The 17032-nt window shown below is 45.3% G+C and overlaps 1 protein-coding gene across 1 annotated transcript in view; it reads left to right on the top strand.

The window, feature by feature from the left end:
* The window catches only part of nel (NEL protein), a 174723-nt gene that overhangs the window by 15138 nt on the left and 142553 nt on the right, over nucleotides 1-17032 (top strand). Inside the window, exon 3 of the mRNA NM_001140146.1 lies at nucleotides 7897-8047. Coding sequence (NP_001133618.1) covers nucleotides 7897-8047 — 151 coding nt within the window. The remainder of the gene's footprint in view (nucleotides 1-7896; nucleotides 8048-17032) is intronic.

Raw genomic sequence — 17032 nt, forward strand, 5'->3', positions numbered from 1 at the left:
AGTATAATCTCTGTCCCTGTGAGTGATGATGGTTCAGTCTCAGAAACATACAGTATAACATCTCTGTCCCTGTGAGTGATGATGGTTCAGTCTCAGAAACATACAGTATAACATCTCTGTCCCTGTGAGTGATGATGGTTCCAGTCTCAGAAACATACAGTATAACATCTCTGTCCCTGTGAGTGATGATGGTTCCAGTCTCAGAAACATGCAGTATAATCTCTGTCCCTGTGAGTGATGATGGTTCCAGTCTCAGAAACATGTGGTATAATCTCTGTCCCTGTGAGTGATGATGGTTCCAGTCTCAGAAACATACAGTATAACATCTCTGTCCCTGTGAGTGATGATGGTTCCAGTCTCAGAAACATACAGTATAACATCTCTGTCCCTGTGAGTGATGATGGTTCCAGTCTCAGAAACATACAGTATAACATCTCTGTCCCTGTGAGTGATGATGGTTCCAGTCTCAGAAACATACAGTATAACTCCTCTGTCCCTGTGAGTGATGATGGTTCCAGTCTCAGAAACAAACAGTATAATCTCTGTCCCTGTGAGTGATGATGGTTCCAGTCTCAGAAACATACAGTATAACATCTCTGTCCCTGTGAGTGATGATGGTTCCAGTCTCAGAAACATGCAGTATAATCTCTGTCCCTGTGAGTGATGATGGTTCCAGTCTCAGAAACATACAGTATAATCTCTGTCCCTGTGAGTGATGATGGTTCCAGTCTCAGAAACAAACAGTATAATCTCTGTCCCTGTGAGTGATGATGGTTCCAGTCTCAGAAACATACAGTATAACATCTCTGTCCCTGTGAGTGATGATGGTTCCAGTCTCAGAAACATGCAGTATAATCTCTGTCCCTGTGAGTGATGATGGTTCCAGTCTCAGAAACATACAGTATAATCTCTGTCCCTGTGAGTGATGATGGTTTCAGTCTCAGAAACATACATTATAACATCTCTGTCCCTGTGAGTGATGATGGTTCCAGTCTCAGAAACATACAGTATAACTCCTCTGTCCCTGTGAGTGATGATGGTTCCAGTCTCAGAAACAAACAGTATAATCTCTGTCCCTGTGAGTGATGATGGTTCCAGTCTCAGAAACATACAGTATAACATCTCTGTCCCTGTGAGTGATGATGGTTCCAGTCTAAGAAACATGCAGTATAATCTCTGTCCCTGTGAGTGATGATGGTTCCAGTCTCAGAAACATACAGTATAATCTCTGTCCCTGTGAGTGATGATGGTTTCAGTCTCAGAAACATACATTATAACATCTCTGTCCCTGTGAGTGATGATGGTTCCAGTCTCAGAAACATACAGTATAACTCCTCTGTCCCTGTGAGTGATGATGGTTCCAGTCTCAGAAACAAACAGTATAATCTCTGTCCCTGTGAGTGATGATGGTTCCAGTCTCAGAAACATACAGTATAATCTCTCTGTCCCTGTGAGTGATGATGGTTCCAGTCTCAGAAACATACAGTATAACATCTCTGTCCCTGTGAGTGATGATGGTTTCAGTCTCAGAAACATACATTATAACATCTCTGTCCCTGTGAGTGATGATGGTTGCAGTCTCAGAAACATACCAGTATAACATCTCTGTCCCTGTGAGTGATGATGGTTCCAGTCTCAGAAACAAACAGTATAATCTCTGTCCCTGTGAGTGATGATGGTTCCAGTCTCAGAAACATACAGTATAACATCTCTGTCCCTGTGAGTGATGATGGTTCCAGTCTCAGAAACATGCAGTATAATCTCTGTCCCTGTGAGTGATGATGGTTCCAGTCTCAGAAACATACAGTATAATCTCTGTCCCTGTGAGTGATGATGGTTCCAGTCTCAGAAACAAACAGTATAATCTCTGTCCCTGTGAGTGATGATGGTTCCAGTCTCAGAAACATACAGTATAACATCTCTGTCCCTGTGAGTGATGATGGTTCCAGTCTCAGAAACATGCAGTATAATCTCTGTCCCTGTGAGTGATGATGGTTCCAGTCTCAGAAACATACAGTATAATCTCTGTCCCTGTGAGTGATGATGGTTTCAGTCTCAGAAACATACATTATAACATCTCTGTCCCTGTGAGTGATGATGGTTCCAGTCTCAGAAACATACGGTATAACTCCTCTGTCCCTGTGAGTGATGATGGTTCCAGTCTCAGAAACAAACAGTATAATCTCTGTCCCTGTGAGTGATGATGGTTCCAGTCTCAGAAACATACAGTATAACATCTCTGTCCCTGTGAGTGATGATGGTTCCAGTCTCAGAAACATACATTATAACATCTCTGTCCCTGTGAGTGATGATGGTTTCAGTCTCAGAAACATACATTATAACAACTCTGTCCCTGTGAGTGATGATGGTTCCAGTCTCAGAAACATACAGTATAACATCTCTGTCCCTGTGAGTGATGATGGTTCCAGTCTCAGAAACAAACAGTATAATCTCTGTCCCTGTGAGTGATGATGGTTCCAGTCTCAGAAACATACAGTATAACATCTCTGTCCCTGTGAGTGATGATGGTTCCAGTCTCAGAAACATGCAGTATAATCTCTGTCCCTGTGAGTGATGATGGTTCCAGTCTCAGAAACATACAGTATAATCTCTGTCCCTGTGAGTGATGATGGTTCCAGTCTCAGAAACAAACAGTATAATCTCTGTCCCTGTGAGTGATGATGGTTCCAGTCTCAGAAACATACAGTATAACATCTCTGTCCCTGTGAGTGATGATGGTTCCAGTCTCAGAAACATGCAGTATAATCTCTGTCCCTGTGAGTGATGATGGTTCCAGTCTCAGAAACATACAGTATAATCTCTGTCCCTGTGAGTGATGATGGTTTCAGTCTCAGAAACATACATTATAACATCTCTGTCCCTGTGAGTGATGATGGTTCCAGTCTCAGAAACATACGGTATAATCTCTGTCCCTGTGAGTGATGATGGTTCCAGTCTCAGAAACATGCAGTATAATCTCTGTCCCTGTGAGTGATGATGGTTCCAGTCTCAGAAACATACAGTATAATCTCTGTCCCTGTGAGTGATGATGGTTCCAGTCTCAGAAACAAACAGTATAATCTCTGTCCCTGTGAGTGATGATGGTTCCAGTCTCAGAAACATACAGTATAACATCTCTGTCCCTGTGAGTGATGATGGTTCCAGTCTCAGAAACATGCAGTATAATCTCTGTCCCTGTGAGTGATGATGGTTCCAGTCTCAGAAACATACAGTATAATCTCTGTCCCTGTGAGTGATGATGGTTTCAGTCTCAGAAACATACATTATAACATCTCTGTCCCTGTGAGTGATGATGGTTCCAGTCTCAGAAACATACGGTATAACTCCTCTGTCCCTGTGAGTGATGATGGTTCCAGTCTCAGAAACAAACAGTATAATCTCTGTCCCTGTGAGTGATGATGGTTCCAGTCTCAGAAACATACAGTATAACATCTCTGTCCCTGTGAGTGATGATGGTTCCAGTCTCAGAAACATACATTATAACATCTCTGTCCCTGTGAGTGATGATGGTTTCAGTCTCAGAAACATACATTATAACAACTCTGTCCCTGTGAGTGATGATGGTTCCAGTCTCAGAAACATACAGTATAACATCTCTGTCCCTGTGAGTGATGATGGTTCCAGTCTCAGAAACAAACAGTATAATCTCTGTCCCTGTGAGTGATGATGGTTCCAGTCTCAGAAACATACAGTATAACATCTCTGTCCCTGTGAGTGATGATGGTTCCAGTCTCAGAAACATGCAGTATAATCTCTGTCCCTGTGAGTGATGATGGTTCCAGTCTCAGAAACATACAGTATAATCTCTGTCCCTGTGAGTGATGATGGTTCCAGTCTCAGAAACAAACAGTATAATCTCTGTCCCTGTGAGTGATGATGGTTCCAGTCTCAGAAACATACAGTATAACATCTCTGTCCCTGTGAGTGATGATGGTTCCAGTCTCAGAAACATGCAGTATAATCTCTGTCCCTGTGAGTGATGATGGTTCCAGTCTCAGAAACATACAGTATAATCTCTGTCCCTGTGAGTGATGATGGTTTCAGTCTCAGAAACATACATTATAACATCTCTGTCCCTGTGAGTGATGATGGTTCCAGTCTCAGAAACATACGGTATAACTCCTCTGTCCCTGTGAGTGATGATGGTTCCAGTCTCAGAAACAAACAGTATAATCTCTGTCCCTGTGAGTGATGATGGTTCCAGTCTCAGAAACATATAGTATAACATCTCTGTCCCTGTGAGTGATGATGGTTCCAGTCTCAGAAACATGCAGTATAATCTCTGTCCCTGTGAGTGATGATGGTTCCAGTCTCAGAAACATACAGTATAATCTCTGTCCCTGTGAGTGATGATGGTTTCAGTCTCAGAAACATACATTATAACATCTCTGTCCCTGTGAGTGATGATGGTTCCAGTCTCAGAAACATACAGTATAACTCCTCTGTCCCTGTGAGTGATGATGGTTCCAGTCTCAGAAACAAACAGTATAATCTCTGTCCCTGTGAGTGATGATGGTTCCAGTCTCAGAAACATACAGTATAATCTCTCTGTCCCTGTGAGTGATGATGGTTCCAGTCTCAGAAACATACAGTATAACATCTCTGTCCCTGTGAGTGATGATGGTTTCAGTCTCAGAAACATACATTATAACATCTCTGTCCCTGTGAGTGATGATGGTTCCAGTCTCAGAAACATACAGTATAACATCTCTGTCCCTGTGAGTGATGATGGTTCCAGTCTCAGAAACAAACAGTATAATCTCTGTCCCTGTGAGTGATGATGGTTCCAGTCTCAGAAACATACAGTATAACATCTCTGTCCCTGTGAGTGATGATGATTCCAGTCTCAGAAACATGCAGTATAATCTCTGTCCCTGTGAGTGATGATGGTTCCAGTCTCAGAAACATACAGTATAATCTCTGTCCCTGTGAGTGATGATGGTTCCAGTCTCAGAAACAAACAGTATAATCTCTGTCCCTGTGAGTGATGATGGTTCCAGTCTCAGAAACATACAGTATAACATCTCTGTCCCTGTGAGTGATGATGGTTCCAGTCTCAGAAACATACAGTATAACTCCTCTGTCCCTGTGAGTGATGATGGTTCGTCTCAGAAACATACAGTATAACATCTCTGTCCCTGTGAGTGATGATGGTTTCAGTCTCAGAAACATACAGTATAATCTCTGTCCCTGTGAGTGATGATGGTTCCAGTCTCAGAAACATACAGTATAATCTCTGTCCCTGTGAGTGATGATGGTTCCAGTATCAGAAACATACAGTATAACATCTCTGTCCCTGTGAGTGATGATGGTTCCAGTCTCAGAAACATACAGTATAACTCCTCTGTTCCTGTGAGTGATGATGGTTCCAGTCTCAGAAACATACAGTATAACTCCTATGTCCCTGTGAGTGATGATGGTTCCAGTCTCATAAACATACAGTATAACATCTCTGTCCCTGTGAGTGATGATGGTTCCAGTCTCAGAAACATACAGTATAACATCTCTGTCCCTGTGAGTGATGATGGTTCCAGTCTGAGAAACATACAGTATAACATCTCTGTCCCTGTGAGTGATGATGGTCCAGTCTCAGAAACATACAGTATAACATCTCTGTCTCTCTGAGTGATGATGGTTCCAGTATCAGAAACATACAGTATAACATCTCTGTCCCTGTGAGTGATGATGGTTTCAGTCTCAGAAACATACAGTATAACATCTCTGTCCCTGTGAGTGATGATGGTTCAGTCTCAGAAACATACAGTATAACATCTCTGTCCCTGTGAGTGATGATGGTTCCAGTCTCAGAAACATACAGTATAATCTCTGTCCCTGTGAGTGATGATGGTTCCAGTCTCAGAAACAAACAGTATAATCTCTGTCCCTGTGAGTGATGATGGTTCAGTCTCAGAAACATACAGTATAACATCTCTGTCCCTGTGAGTGATGATGGTTCAGTCTCAGAAACATACAGTATAACATCTCTGTCCCTGTGAGTGATGATGGTTCCAGTCTCAGAAACATACAGTATAATCTCTGTCCCTGTGAGTGATTGTTGTTGCTGTCTCCTTCTCTATCAGAAACTGAGACTGAAGGACAATCTATCGAGTAGCATTTTCTGTATCTCCATCTGTTCTTAACTGATTTGCCTAGTTAAAAAAGGTTAAATAAAAATAAAAAATGTATTTCAATTAAGAGGTGTGCCTTGTTAAAAGTTAATTTGTGGAATTTCTATCCTTCTTAATGCGTTTGAGCCAATCAGTTGTGGTGTGACAAGGTAGAGGTGGTATACAGAAGATAGTCCTATATGGTAAAAGACTAAGTCCATATTATGTCAAGAACAGCTCAAATAAACATGGAGAAACGACAGTCCATCATTACTTTAAGACATGAAGGTCCGTCAATCCAGAAAAGGTCAAGACTTTGAATGTTTCTTCAAGTGCCGTCGCAAAAAACATCAAGCACTATGATGAAACTGCCTCTCATGAGGACCGCTACAGGAAAGGAAGACCCAAAGTTACCTCTGCTGCAGAGGATAGGTTCATTTGAGTTACCTGCCTCAGAAATTGCAGCCCAAATAAATGCTTCACAGAGTTCAAGTAACAGACACATCTCAACATCAACTGTTCAGAGGAGACTGCTTAAAACAGTCCTTCATGCAACGAAACCACTACTAAAGTGCACCAATAAGAAGAAGAGACTTGCTTGGGCCAAGAAACACGACCAATGGACATTAGACCGGTGGAAATCTGCCCTTTGGTCTGAGGAGTCCAAATTTGAGAGTTTTGATTGCAACCGCTGTGTCTTTGTGAGACGCAGAGTAGGTGAATGGATGATCTCCACATGTATGGTACCCACCATGAAGCATGGAGGAGGAGGTGTAATGTGGGGGGGTGGGGGGGAGGAGCTGGTGACACTGTCAGTGATTCATTTTATCAATTCAAGGCACACTTAACCAGCATGGCTACCACAGCATTCTGCAGTGAGACACCATCCCAACTTGTTTGCACTTAGTGGGACTATCATTTGTTTTCAACAGGACAATGAACCAACACACCTCCAGGCTTTGTAAGGGCTATTTGACCAAGAAGGAGAGTTATGGAGTGCTGCATCAGATGACCTGGCCTCCACAATCACCCGACCTCAACCCAATTAAGATGGTTTGGGGATGGGTTGGAGCGCGGAGTGAAGGAAAAGCAACCAACAAATGCTCAGCATATGTGGGAACTCCTTCAAGACTGTTGAAAAAGTATTCCAGGTGAAGCTGGTTGAGAGAATGCCAAGAGTGTGCAAAGCTGTCATCAAGGCAAAGTGTGAATACTTTTTTGAATCTCAAATATAAATATATTTTGATTTGTTTAACAAGAATTTAAGCTTTCTGCCAACATCAGATATGTCTATGTCCTTGGATATTTTGTTGTTGTTACTTACAACCTCATGCTAATCGGATTAGCCTACATTAGCTCAACCGTCCCGCAGGGGACCCACCAATCCTGAAGAAGTTTTAACACTTTTTTGGTTAATACATGATTCCATATGTGTTATTTCATTGTTTTGATGTCTTCACTATTATTCTACATTGTAGAAAATAGTAAACAATAAAGAAAAACCCTTGAATGAGTAGGCTTGTCCAAACTTTTGACTGGTACTATATTTTGTTGGATAACCTGTATTACATAATGTAGTGTGTCCTAATTCTCTCCTCCAGTACCCACAGCTGTTGCATTTATAGATCAACTCTAATATTAGCACCTGTTTGAACTACAGCGCTTGATGTTAAATTGTGGCCAACACCACTAAGATTCAGAGATCTCTCTCTCTCTCTCTCTCTCTCTCTCTCTCTCTCTCTCTCTCTCTCTCTCTCTCTCTCCTCAGACTCATGGAGGAACGTGAGGGTGAAGGAGGATGTAGCAGAGGTGATGCTCCAGAAGCTGAGAGACAAGACAGAGTACACTGTGCTGGCCACTCTGAAGCAGGAGAGACTCAACTCTGGAGTCCTGCTCTCCATACACTATGCAGAGCACAGGTAAGACACAGTCCTCTTCATACACCATGCAGAGCACAGCAAAGACACAGTCCTCTCCATACACCATGCAGAACACAGGTAAGACACAGTCCTCTTCATACACCATGCAGAACACAGATACAACACACATCTTGACTTAGAAACCATTTGTGTGCTATTATGTAATGGAGGTAAGAACAGCCATAAACTCACTCCACAGCTATCTTGATATGTTGCCAATGGTGCTATTGAATTGAATCATTTTCTATAGCTCAATCTGGTTTTAACTTGTCAAGCGGGCGGACACTTGTACTTGCGAGGTAGAGGACCCTGGTTGAAGTCCAGACAGAGACACTATAGGGGACCCTGGTTGAAGTCCAGTCAGAGACGTTACAGAGGACCCTGGTTGAAGTCCAGAAAGAGACACTATAGAGGACCCTGGTTGAAGTCCAGTCAAAGACATTATAGAGGACCCTGTTTGAAGTCCAGATAGAGACAATATAGAGGACCCTGGTTGAAGTCCAGATAGAGACACTATAGAGGTCCCTGGTTGAAGTCCAGTCAGAGACATTATAGAGAACCCTGGTTGAAGTCCAGACGGAGACATTATAGAGGACCCTGGTTGAAGTCCAGTCAGAGACACTATAGAGGACCCTGGTTGAAGTCCAGACAGACACATTATAGAGGACTCTGGTTGAAGTCCAGTCAGAGACACTATAGAGGACCCTGGTTGAAGTCCAGTCAGGGACACTATAGAGGACCCTGGTTGAAGTCCAGTCAGAGACACTATAGAGGACCCTGGTTGAAGATCAGTCAGAGACACTATAGAGGACCCTGTTTGAAGTCCAGACAGACATTATAGAGGACTCTGGTTGAAGTCCAGTCAGAGACACTACAGAGGACCCTGGTTGATGTCCAGACAGAGACATTATAGAGGACCCTGGTTGAAGTCCAGACAGAGACACTATAGAGGACCCTGGTTGAAGTCCAGACAGACACATTATAGAGGACTCTGGTTGAAGTCCAGTCAGAGACACTATAGAGGACCCTGGTTGATGTCCAGACAGAGACATTATAGAGTACCCTGGTTGAAGTCCAGACAGACACACTATAGAGGACCCTGGTTGAAGTCCAGTCAGAGACACTATAGTGGACCCTGGTTAAGGTCCAGACAGAGACACTTTAGAGGACCCTGGTTGAAGTCCAGTCAGAGACACTATAGAGGACCCTGGTTGAAGTCCAGTCAGAGACACTATAGAGGACCCTGGTTGAAGTCCAGTCAGAGACATTATAGAAGACCCTGGTTGAAGTCCAGTCAGAGACATTATAGAGGACACTGGTTGTAGTCCAGACAGAGACACTATAGAGGACCCTGGTTGAAGTCCAGACAGAGACATTATAGAGGTCCCTGGTTGTAGTCCAGTCAGAGACACTATAGAGGACCCTGGTTGAAGTCCAGTCAGAGACACTATAGAGGACCCTGGTTGATGTCCTGACAGACATTATAGAGGACCCTGGTTGAAGTCCAGACAGAGACACTATAGAGGACCCTGGTTGAAGTCCAGTCAGAGACACTATAGAGGACCCTGGTTGAAGTCCAGTCAGAGACATTATAGAGGACCCTGGTTGAAGTCCAGTCAGAGACATTATAGAGGTCCCTGGTTGAAATCCAGTCAGAGACATTATAGAGGACCCTGGTTGAAGTCCAGACAGACATTATAGAGGGCCCTGGTTGAAGTCCAGTCAGAGACAGTATAGAGGACCCTGTTTGAAGTCCAGTCAGAGACACTATAGAGGCCCCTGGTTGAAGTCCAGTCAGAGATGTTACAGAGGACCCTGGTTGAAGTCCAGACAGAGACACTATAGAGGACCCTGGTTGAAGTCCAGACAGACATTATAGAGGACCCTGGTTGAAGTCCCGTCAGAGACATTATAGAGGACCCTGGTTGAAGTCCAGACAGACACATTATAGAGGACTCTGGTTGAAGTCCAGTCAGAGACACTACAGAGGACCCTGGTTGAAGTCCAGACAGAGACTTATAGAGGACCCTGGTTGAAGTCCAGACAGAGACACTATAGAGGACCCTGGTTGAAGTCCAGACAGACACATTATAGAGGACCCTGGTTGAAGTCCAGTCAGAGACACTATAGAGGACCCTGGTTGATGTCCACACAGAGACATTATAGAGTACCCTGGTTGAAGTCCAGACAGACACACTACAGAGGACCCTGGTTGAAGTCCAGTCAGAGACACCATAGTGGACCCTGGTTAAGGTCCAGACAGAGACACTTTAGAGGACCCTGGTTGAAGTCCAGTCAGAGACACTATAGATGACTCTGGTTGAAGTCCAGTCAGAGACACTATAGAGGACCCTGGTTGAAGTCCAGTCAGAGACATTATAGAGGACACTGGTTGAAGTCCAGTCAGAGACATTATAGAGGACACTGGTTGTAGTCCAGACAGAGACACTATAGAGGACCCTGGTTGAAGTCCAGACAGAGACATTATAGAGGTCCCTGGTTGTAGTCCAGTCAGAGACACTATAGAGGACCCTGGTTGAAGTCCAGTCAGAGACACTATAGAGGACCCTGGTTGAAGTCCAGTCAGAGACATTATAGAGGACCCTGGTTGATGTCCAGACAGACATTATAGAGGACCCTGGTTGAAGTCCAGACAGAGACACTATAGAGGACCCTGGTTGATGTCCAGACAGACATTATAGAGGACCCTGGTTGAAGTCCAGACAGACATTATAGAGGACCCTGGTTGAAGTCCAGACAGAGACATTATAGAGGACCCTGGTTGAAGTCCGGACAGAGACATTATAGAGGACCCTGGTTGAAGTCCAGTCATAGACACTATAGAGGCCCCTGGTTGAAGTCCAGTCAGAGACATTATAGAGAACCCTGGTTAAAGTCCAGACAGACATTATAGAGGACGCTGGTTGAAGTCCAGTCAGAGACATTATAGATGACCCTGGTTGAAGTCCAGTCAGAGACATTATAGAGGACCCTGGTTGTAGTCCAGACAGAGACACTATAGAGGACCCTGGTTGAAGTCCAGACAGAGACATTATAGAGGACCCTGGTTGTAGTCCAGACAGAGACACTATAGAGGACCCTGGTTGAAGTCCAGACAGAGACATTATAGAGGACCCTGGTTGTAGTCCAGACAGAGACACTATAGAGGACCCTGGTTGAAGTCCAGACAGAGACATTATAGAGGACTCTGGTTGAAGTCCAGTCAGAGACACTATAGAGGACCCTTGTTGATGTCCAGAGAGACATTATAATGGTCCCTGGTTGAAGTCCAGTCAGAGACACTATAGAGGACCCTGGTTGAAGTCCAGACAGAGACACTATATGGACCCTGGTTGAAGTCAAGTTAGAGACATTATCGAGGTCCCTGGTTGAAGTCCAGTCAGAGACATTATAGAGGACCCTGGTTGAAGTCCAGTCAGAGACACTATAGAGGACCCTGGTTGAAGTCCAGTCAGAGACATTATAGTGGACCCTGGTTAAGGTCCAGACAGAGATACTTTAGAGGACCCTGTCTGAGGTCCAGTCAGAGACACTACAGAGGACCCTGGTTGAAGTCCAGTCAGAGACACTATAGAGGACCCTGGTTGAAGATCAGTTAGAGACACTATAGAGGACCCTGTTTGAAGTCCAGACAGACATTATAGAGGACCCTGGTTGAAGTCCAGACAGAGACACTATAGAGGTCCCTGGTTGAAGTCCAGTCAGAGACATTATAGAGGACCCTGGTTGAAGTCCAGACAGACACACGATAGAGGACCCTGTTTGAAGTCCAGACAGAGACACTATAGAGGAACCTGGTTGAAGTCCAGTCAGAGACATTATAGAGGTCCCTGGTTGAAGTCCAGTCAGAGACATTATAGAGGACACTGGTTGAAGTCCAGTCAGAGACACTATAGAGGACCCTGGTTGAAGTCCAGTGAGAGACACTATAGTGGACCCTGGTTAAGGTCCAGACAGAGATACTTTAGAGGACCCTGTCTGAGGTCCAGTCAGAGACACTATAGAGGACCCTGGTTGAAGTACAGTCAGAGACACTGTAGAGGACCCTGGTTGAAGATCAGCCAGAGACACTATAGAGGACCCTGTTTGAAGTCCAGACAGACATTATAGAGGACCCTGGTTGAAGTCCAGACAGAGACACTATAGAGGACCCTGGTTGAAGTCCAGTCAGAGACACTATAGAGGACCCTGGTTGATGTCCAGACAGACATTATAGAGGACCCTGGTTGAAGTCCCGTCAGAGACATTATAGAGGTCCCTGGTTGAAATCCAGTCAGAGACATTATAGAGGACCCTGGTTGAAGTCCAGACAGACATTATAGAGGGCCCTGGTTGAAGTCCAGTCAGAGACAGTATAGAGGACCCTGTTTGAAGTCCAGTCAGAGACACTATAGAGGCCCCTGGTTGAAGTCCAGTCAGAGATGTTACAGAGGACCCTGGTTGAAGTCCAGACAGAGACACTATAGAGGACCCTGGTTGAAGTCCAGACAGGCATTATAGAGGACCCTGGTTGAAGTCCCGTCAGAGACATTATAGAGGACCCTGGTTGAAGTCCAGACAGACACATTATAGAGGACTCTGGTTGAAGTCCAGTCAGAGACACTACAGAGGACCCTGGTTGAAGTCCAGACAGAGACATTATAGAGGACCCTGGTTGAAGTCCAGACAGAGACACTATAGAGGACCCTGGTTGAAGTCCAGACAGACACATTATAGAGGACCCTTGTTGAAGTCCAGTCAGAGACACTATAGAGGACCCTGGTTGATGTCCAGACAGAGACATTATAGAGTACCCTGGTTGAAGTCCAGACAGACACACTATAGAGGACCCTGGTTGAAGTCCAGTCAGAGACACTATAGAGGACCCTGGTTGAAGTCCAGTCAGAGACATTATAGAGGCCCCTGGTTGAAGTCCAGTCAGAGACATTATAGAGAACCCTGGTTAAAGTCCAGACAGACATTATAGAGGACGCTGGTTGAAGTCCAGTCAGAGACATTATAGAGGACCCTGGTTGAAGTCCAGTCAGAGACATTATAGAGGACCCTGGTTGTAGTCCAGACAGAGACACTATAGAGGACCCTGGTTGAAGTCCAGACAGAGACATTATAGAGGACCCTGGTTGTAGTCCAGACAGAGACACTATAGAGGACCCTGGTTGAAGTCCAGACAGAGACATTATAGAGGACCCTGGTTGTAGTCCAGACAGAGACACTATAGAGGACCCTGGTTGAAGTCCAGACAGAGACATTATAGAGGACTCTGGTTGAAGTCCAGTCAGAGACACTATAGAGGACCCTTGTTGATGTCCAGAGAGACATTATAGAGGTCCCTGGTTGAAGTCCAGTCAGAGACACTATAGAGGACCCTGGTTGAAGTCCAGACAGAGACACTATATGGACCCTGGTTGAAGTCAAGTTAGAGACATTATCGAGGTCCCTGGTTGAAGTCCAGTCAGAGACATTATAGAGGACCCTGGTTGAAGTCCAGTCAGAGACACTATAGAGGACCCTGGTTGAAGTCCAGTCAGAGACACTATAGTGGACCCTGGTTAAGGTCCAGACAGAGATACTTTAGAGGACCCTGTCTGAGGTCCAGTCAGAGACACTATAGAGGACCCTGGTTGAAGTCCAGTCAGAGACACTATAGAGGACCCTGGTTGAAGATCAGTTAGAGACACTATAGAGGACCCTGTTTGAAGTCCAGACAGACATTATAGAGGACCCTGGTTGAAGTCCAGACAGAGACACTATAGAGGTCCCTGGTTGAAGTCCAGTCAGAGACATTATAGAGGACCCTGGTTGAAGTCCAGACAGACACACGATAGAGGACCCTGTTTGAAGTCCAGACAGAGACACTATAGAGGACCCTGGTTGAAGTCCAGTCAGAGACATTATAGAGGTCCCTGGTTGAAGTCCAGTCAGAGACATTATAGAGGACACTGGTTGAAGTCCAGTCAGAGACACTATAGAGGACCCTGGTTGAAGTCCAGTGAGAGACACTATAGTGGACCCTGGTTAAGGTCCAGACAGAGATACTTTAGAGGACCCTGTCTGAGGTCCAGTCAGAGACACTATAGAGGACCCTGGTTGAAGTCCAGTCAGAGACACTGTAGAGGACCCTGGTTGAAGATCAGCCAGAGACACTATAGAGGACCCTGTTTGAAGTCCAGACAGACATTATAGAGGACCCTGGTTGAAGTCCAGACAGAGACACTATAGAGGTCCCTGGTTGAAGTCCAGTCAGAGACATTATAGAGGACCCTGGTTGAAGTCCAGACAGACACACTATAGATGACCCTGTTTGAAGTCCACTCAGAGACACTATAGAGGACCCTGGTTGAAGTCCAGTCAGAGATGTTACAGAAGACCCTGGTTGAAGTCCAGACATAGACACTATAGAGGACCCTGGTTGAAGTCCAGTCAGAGACACTATAGAGGACCCTGGTTGATGTCCAGACAGACATTATAGAGGACCCTGGTTAAAGTCCCGTCAGAGACATTATATAGGACCATGGTTGAAGTCCAGACAGACACATTATAGACGACTCTGGTTGAAGTCCAGTCAGAGACACTACAGAGGACCCTGGTTGATGTCCAGACAGAGACATTATAGAGGACCCTGGTTGAAGTCCAGACAGAGACACTATAGAGGACCCTGGTTGAAGTCCAGACAGACACATTATAGAGGACCCTGGTTGAAGTCCAGTCAGAGACACTATAGAGGACCCTGGTTGAAGTCCAGACAGAGACACTATAGAGGACCCTGGTTGAAGTCCAGTCAGAGACATTATAGAGGACCCTGGTTGAAATCCAGTCAGAGACATTATAGAGGTCCCTGGTTGAAATCCAGTCAGAGACATTATAGAGGACCCTGGTTGAAGTCCAGACAGACATTATAGAGGACCCTGGTTGAAGTCTAGTCAGAGACACTATAGAGGACCCTGGTTGAAGATCAGACAGAGACACTATAGAGGACCCTGGTTGAAGTCCAGACATATATTGAAGAGGACCCTGGTTGAAGTCCAGACAGAGACACTATAGAGGACCCTGGTTGAAGTCCAGAGAGACATTATAGAGGACCCTGGTTGAAGTCCAGACAGAGACATTATAGAGGACCCTGGTTGAAGTCCATACAGAGACATTATAGAGGACCCTGGTTGAAGTCCAGTCAGAGACATTATAGAGGACACTGGTTGAAGTCCAGTCAGAGACACTATAGAGGACCCTGGTTGATGTCCAGAGAGACATTATAGAGGACCCTGGTTGAAGTCCAGTCACTGACACTATAGAGGACCCTGGTTGATGTCCAGAGAGACATTATAGAGGACCCTGGTTGAAGTCCAGTCAGAGACACTATAGAGGACCCTGGTTGAAGTCCAGACAGAGACACTATAGAGGACCCTGGTTGAAGTCCAGACAGACACATTATAGACGACTCTGGTTGAAGTCCAGTCAGAGACACTACAGAGGACCCTGGTTGATGTCCAGACAGAGACATTATAGAGGGCCCTGGTTGAAGTCCAGACAGAGACACTATAGAGGACCCTGGTTGAAGTCCAGACAGACACATTATAGAGGACCCTGGTTGAAGTCCAGTCAGAGACACTATAGAGGACCATGGTTGATGTCCAGACAGAGACATTATAGAGGACCCTGGTTGAAGTCCAGACAGACACACTATAGAGGACCCTGGTTGAAGTCCACTCAGAGACATTATAGAGGACCCTGGTTGAAGTCCAGACAGAGACACTATAGAGGCCCCTGGTTGAAGTCCAGTCAGAGACATTATAGAGGACCCTGGTTGAAGTCCAGTCAGAGACACTATAGAGGACCCTGGTTGAGGTTCAGACAGACACACTGTAGAGGACCCTGGTTGATGTCCAGTCAGAGACATTATAGAGGACCCTGGTTGAAGTCCAGTCGTAGACACTATAGAGGCCCCTGGTTGAAGTCCAGTCAGAGACACTATAGTGGACCCTGGTTAAGGTCCAGACAGAGACACTTTAGAGGACCCTGGTTGAAGTCCAGTCAGAGACACTATAGAGGACCCTGGTTGAAGTCCAGACAGAGACATTATAAAGGACCCTGGTTGAAGTCCGGACAGAGACATTATAGAGGACCCTGGTTGAAGTCCAGTCAGAGACACTATAGAGTCCCCTGGTTGAAGTCCAGTCAGAGACATTATAGAGAACCCTGGTTAAAGTCCAGACAGACATTATAGAGGACGCTGGTTGAAGTCCAGTCAGAGACATTATAGAGGACCCTGGTTGAAGTCCAGTCAGAGACATTATAGAGGACCCTGGTTGTAGTCCAGACAGAGAAACTATAGAGGACCCTGGTTGAAGTCCAGACAGAGACATTATAGAGGACCCTGGTTGTAGTCCAGACAGACACACTATAGATGACCCTGTTTGAAGTCCAGTCAGAGACACTATAGAGGAACCTGGTTGAAGTCCAGTCAGAGATGTTACAGAAGACCCTGGTTGAAGTCCAGACAGAGACACTATAGAGGACCCTGGTTGAAGTCCAGTCAGAGACACTATAGAGGACCCTGGTTGATGTCCAGACAGACATTATAGAGGACCCTGGTTGAAGTCCCGTCAGAGACATTATAGAGGACCATGGTTGAAGTCCAGACAGACACATTATAGACGACTCTGGTTGAAGTCCAGTCAGAGACACTATAGAGGACCCTGGTTGAAGTCCAGACAGAGACACTATAGAGGACCCTGGTTGAAGTCCAGACAGACACATTATAGAGGACCCTGTTTGAAGTCCAGTCAGAGACACTATAGAGGACCCTGGTTGAAGTCCAGACAGAGACACTATAGAGGACCCTGGTTGAAGTCCAGACAGACACATTATAGAGGACCCTGGTTGAAGTCCAGTCAGAGACACTATAGAGGACCCTGGTTGAGGTTCAGACAGACACACTGTAGAGGACCCTGGTTGATGTCCAGTCAG

This window comes from Salmo salar, chromosome ssa17 (genome assembly GCF_905237065.1).
Source record: "Salmo salar chromosome ssa17, Ssal_v3.1, whole genome shotgun sequence".
Lineage (NCBI taxonomy): Eukaryota > Metazoa > Chordata > Actinopteri > Salmoniformes > Salmonidae > Salmo > Salmo salar.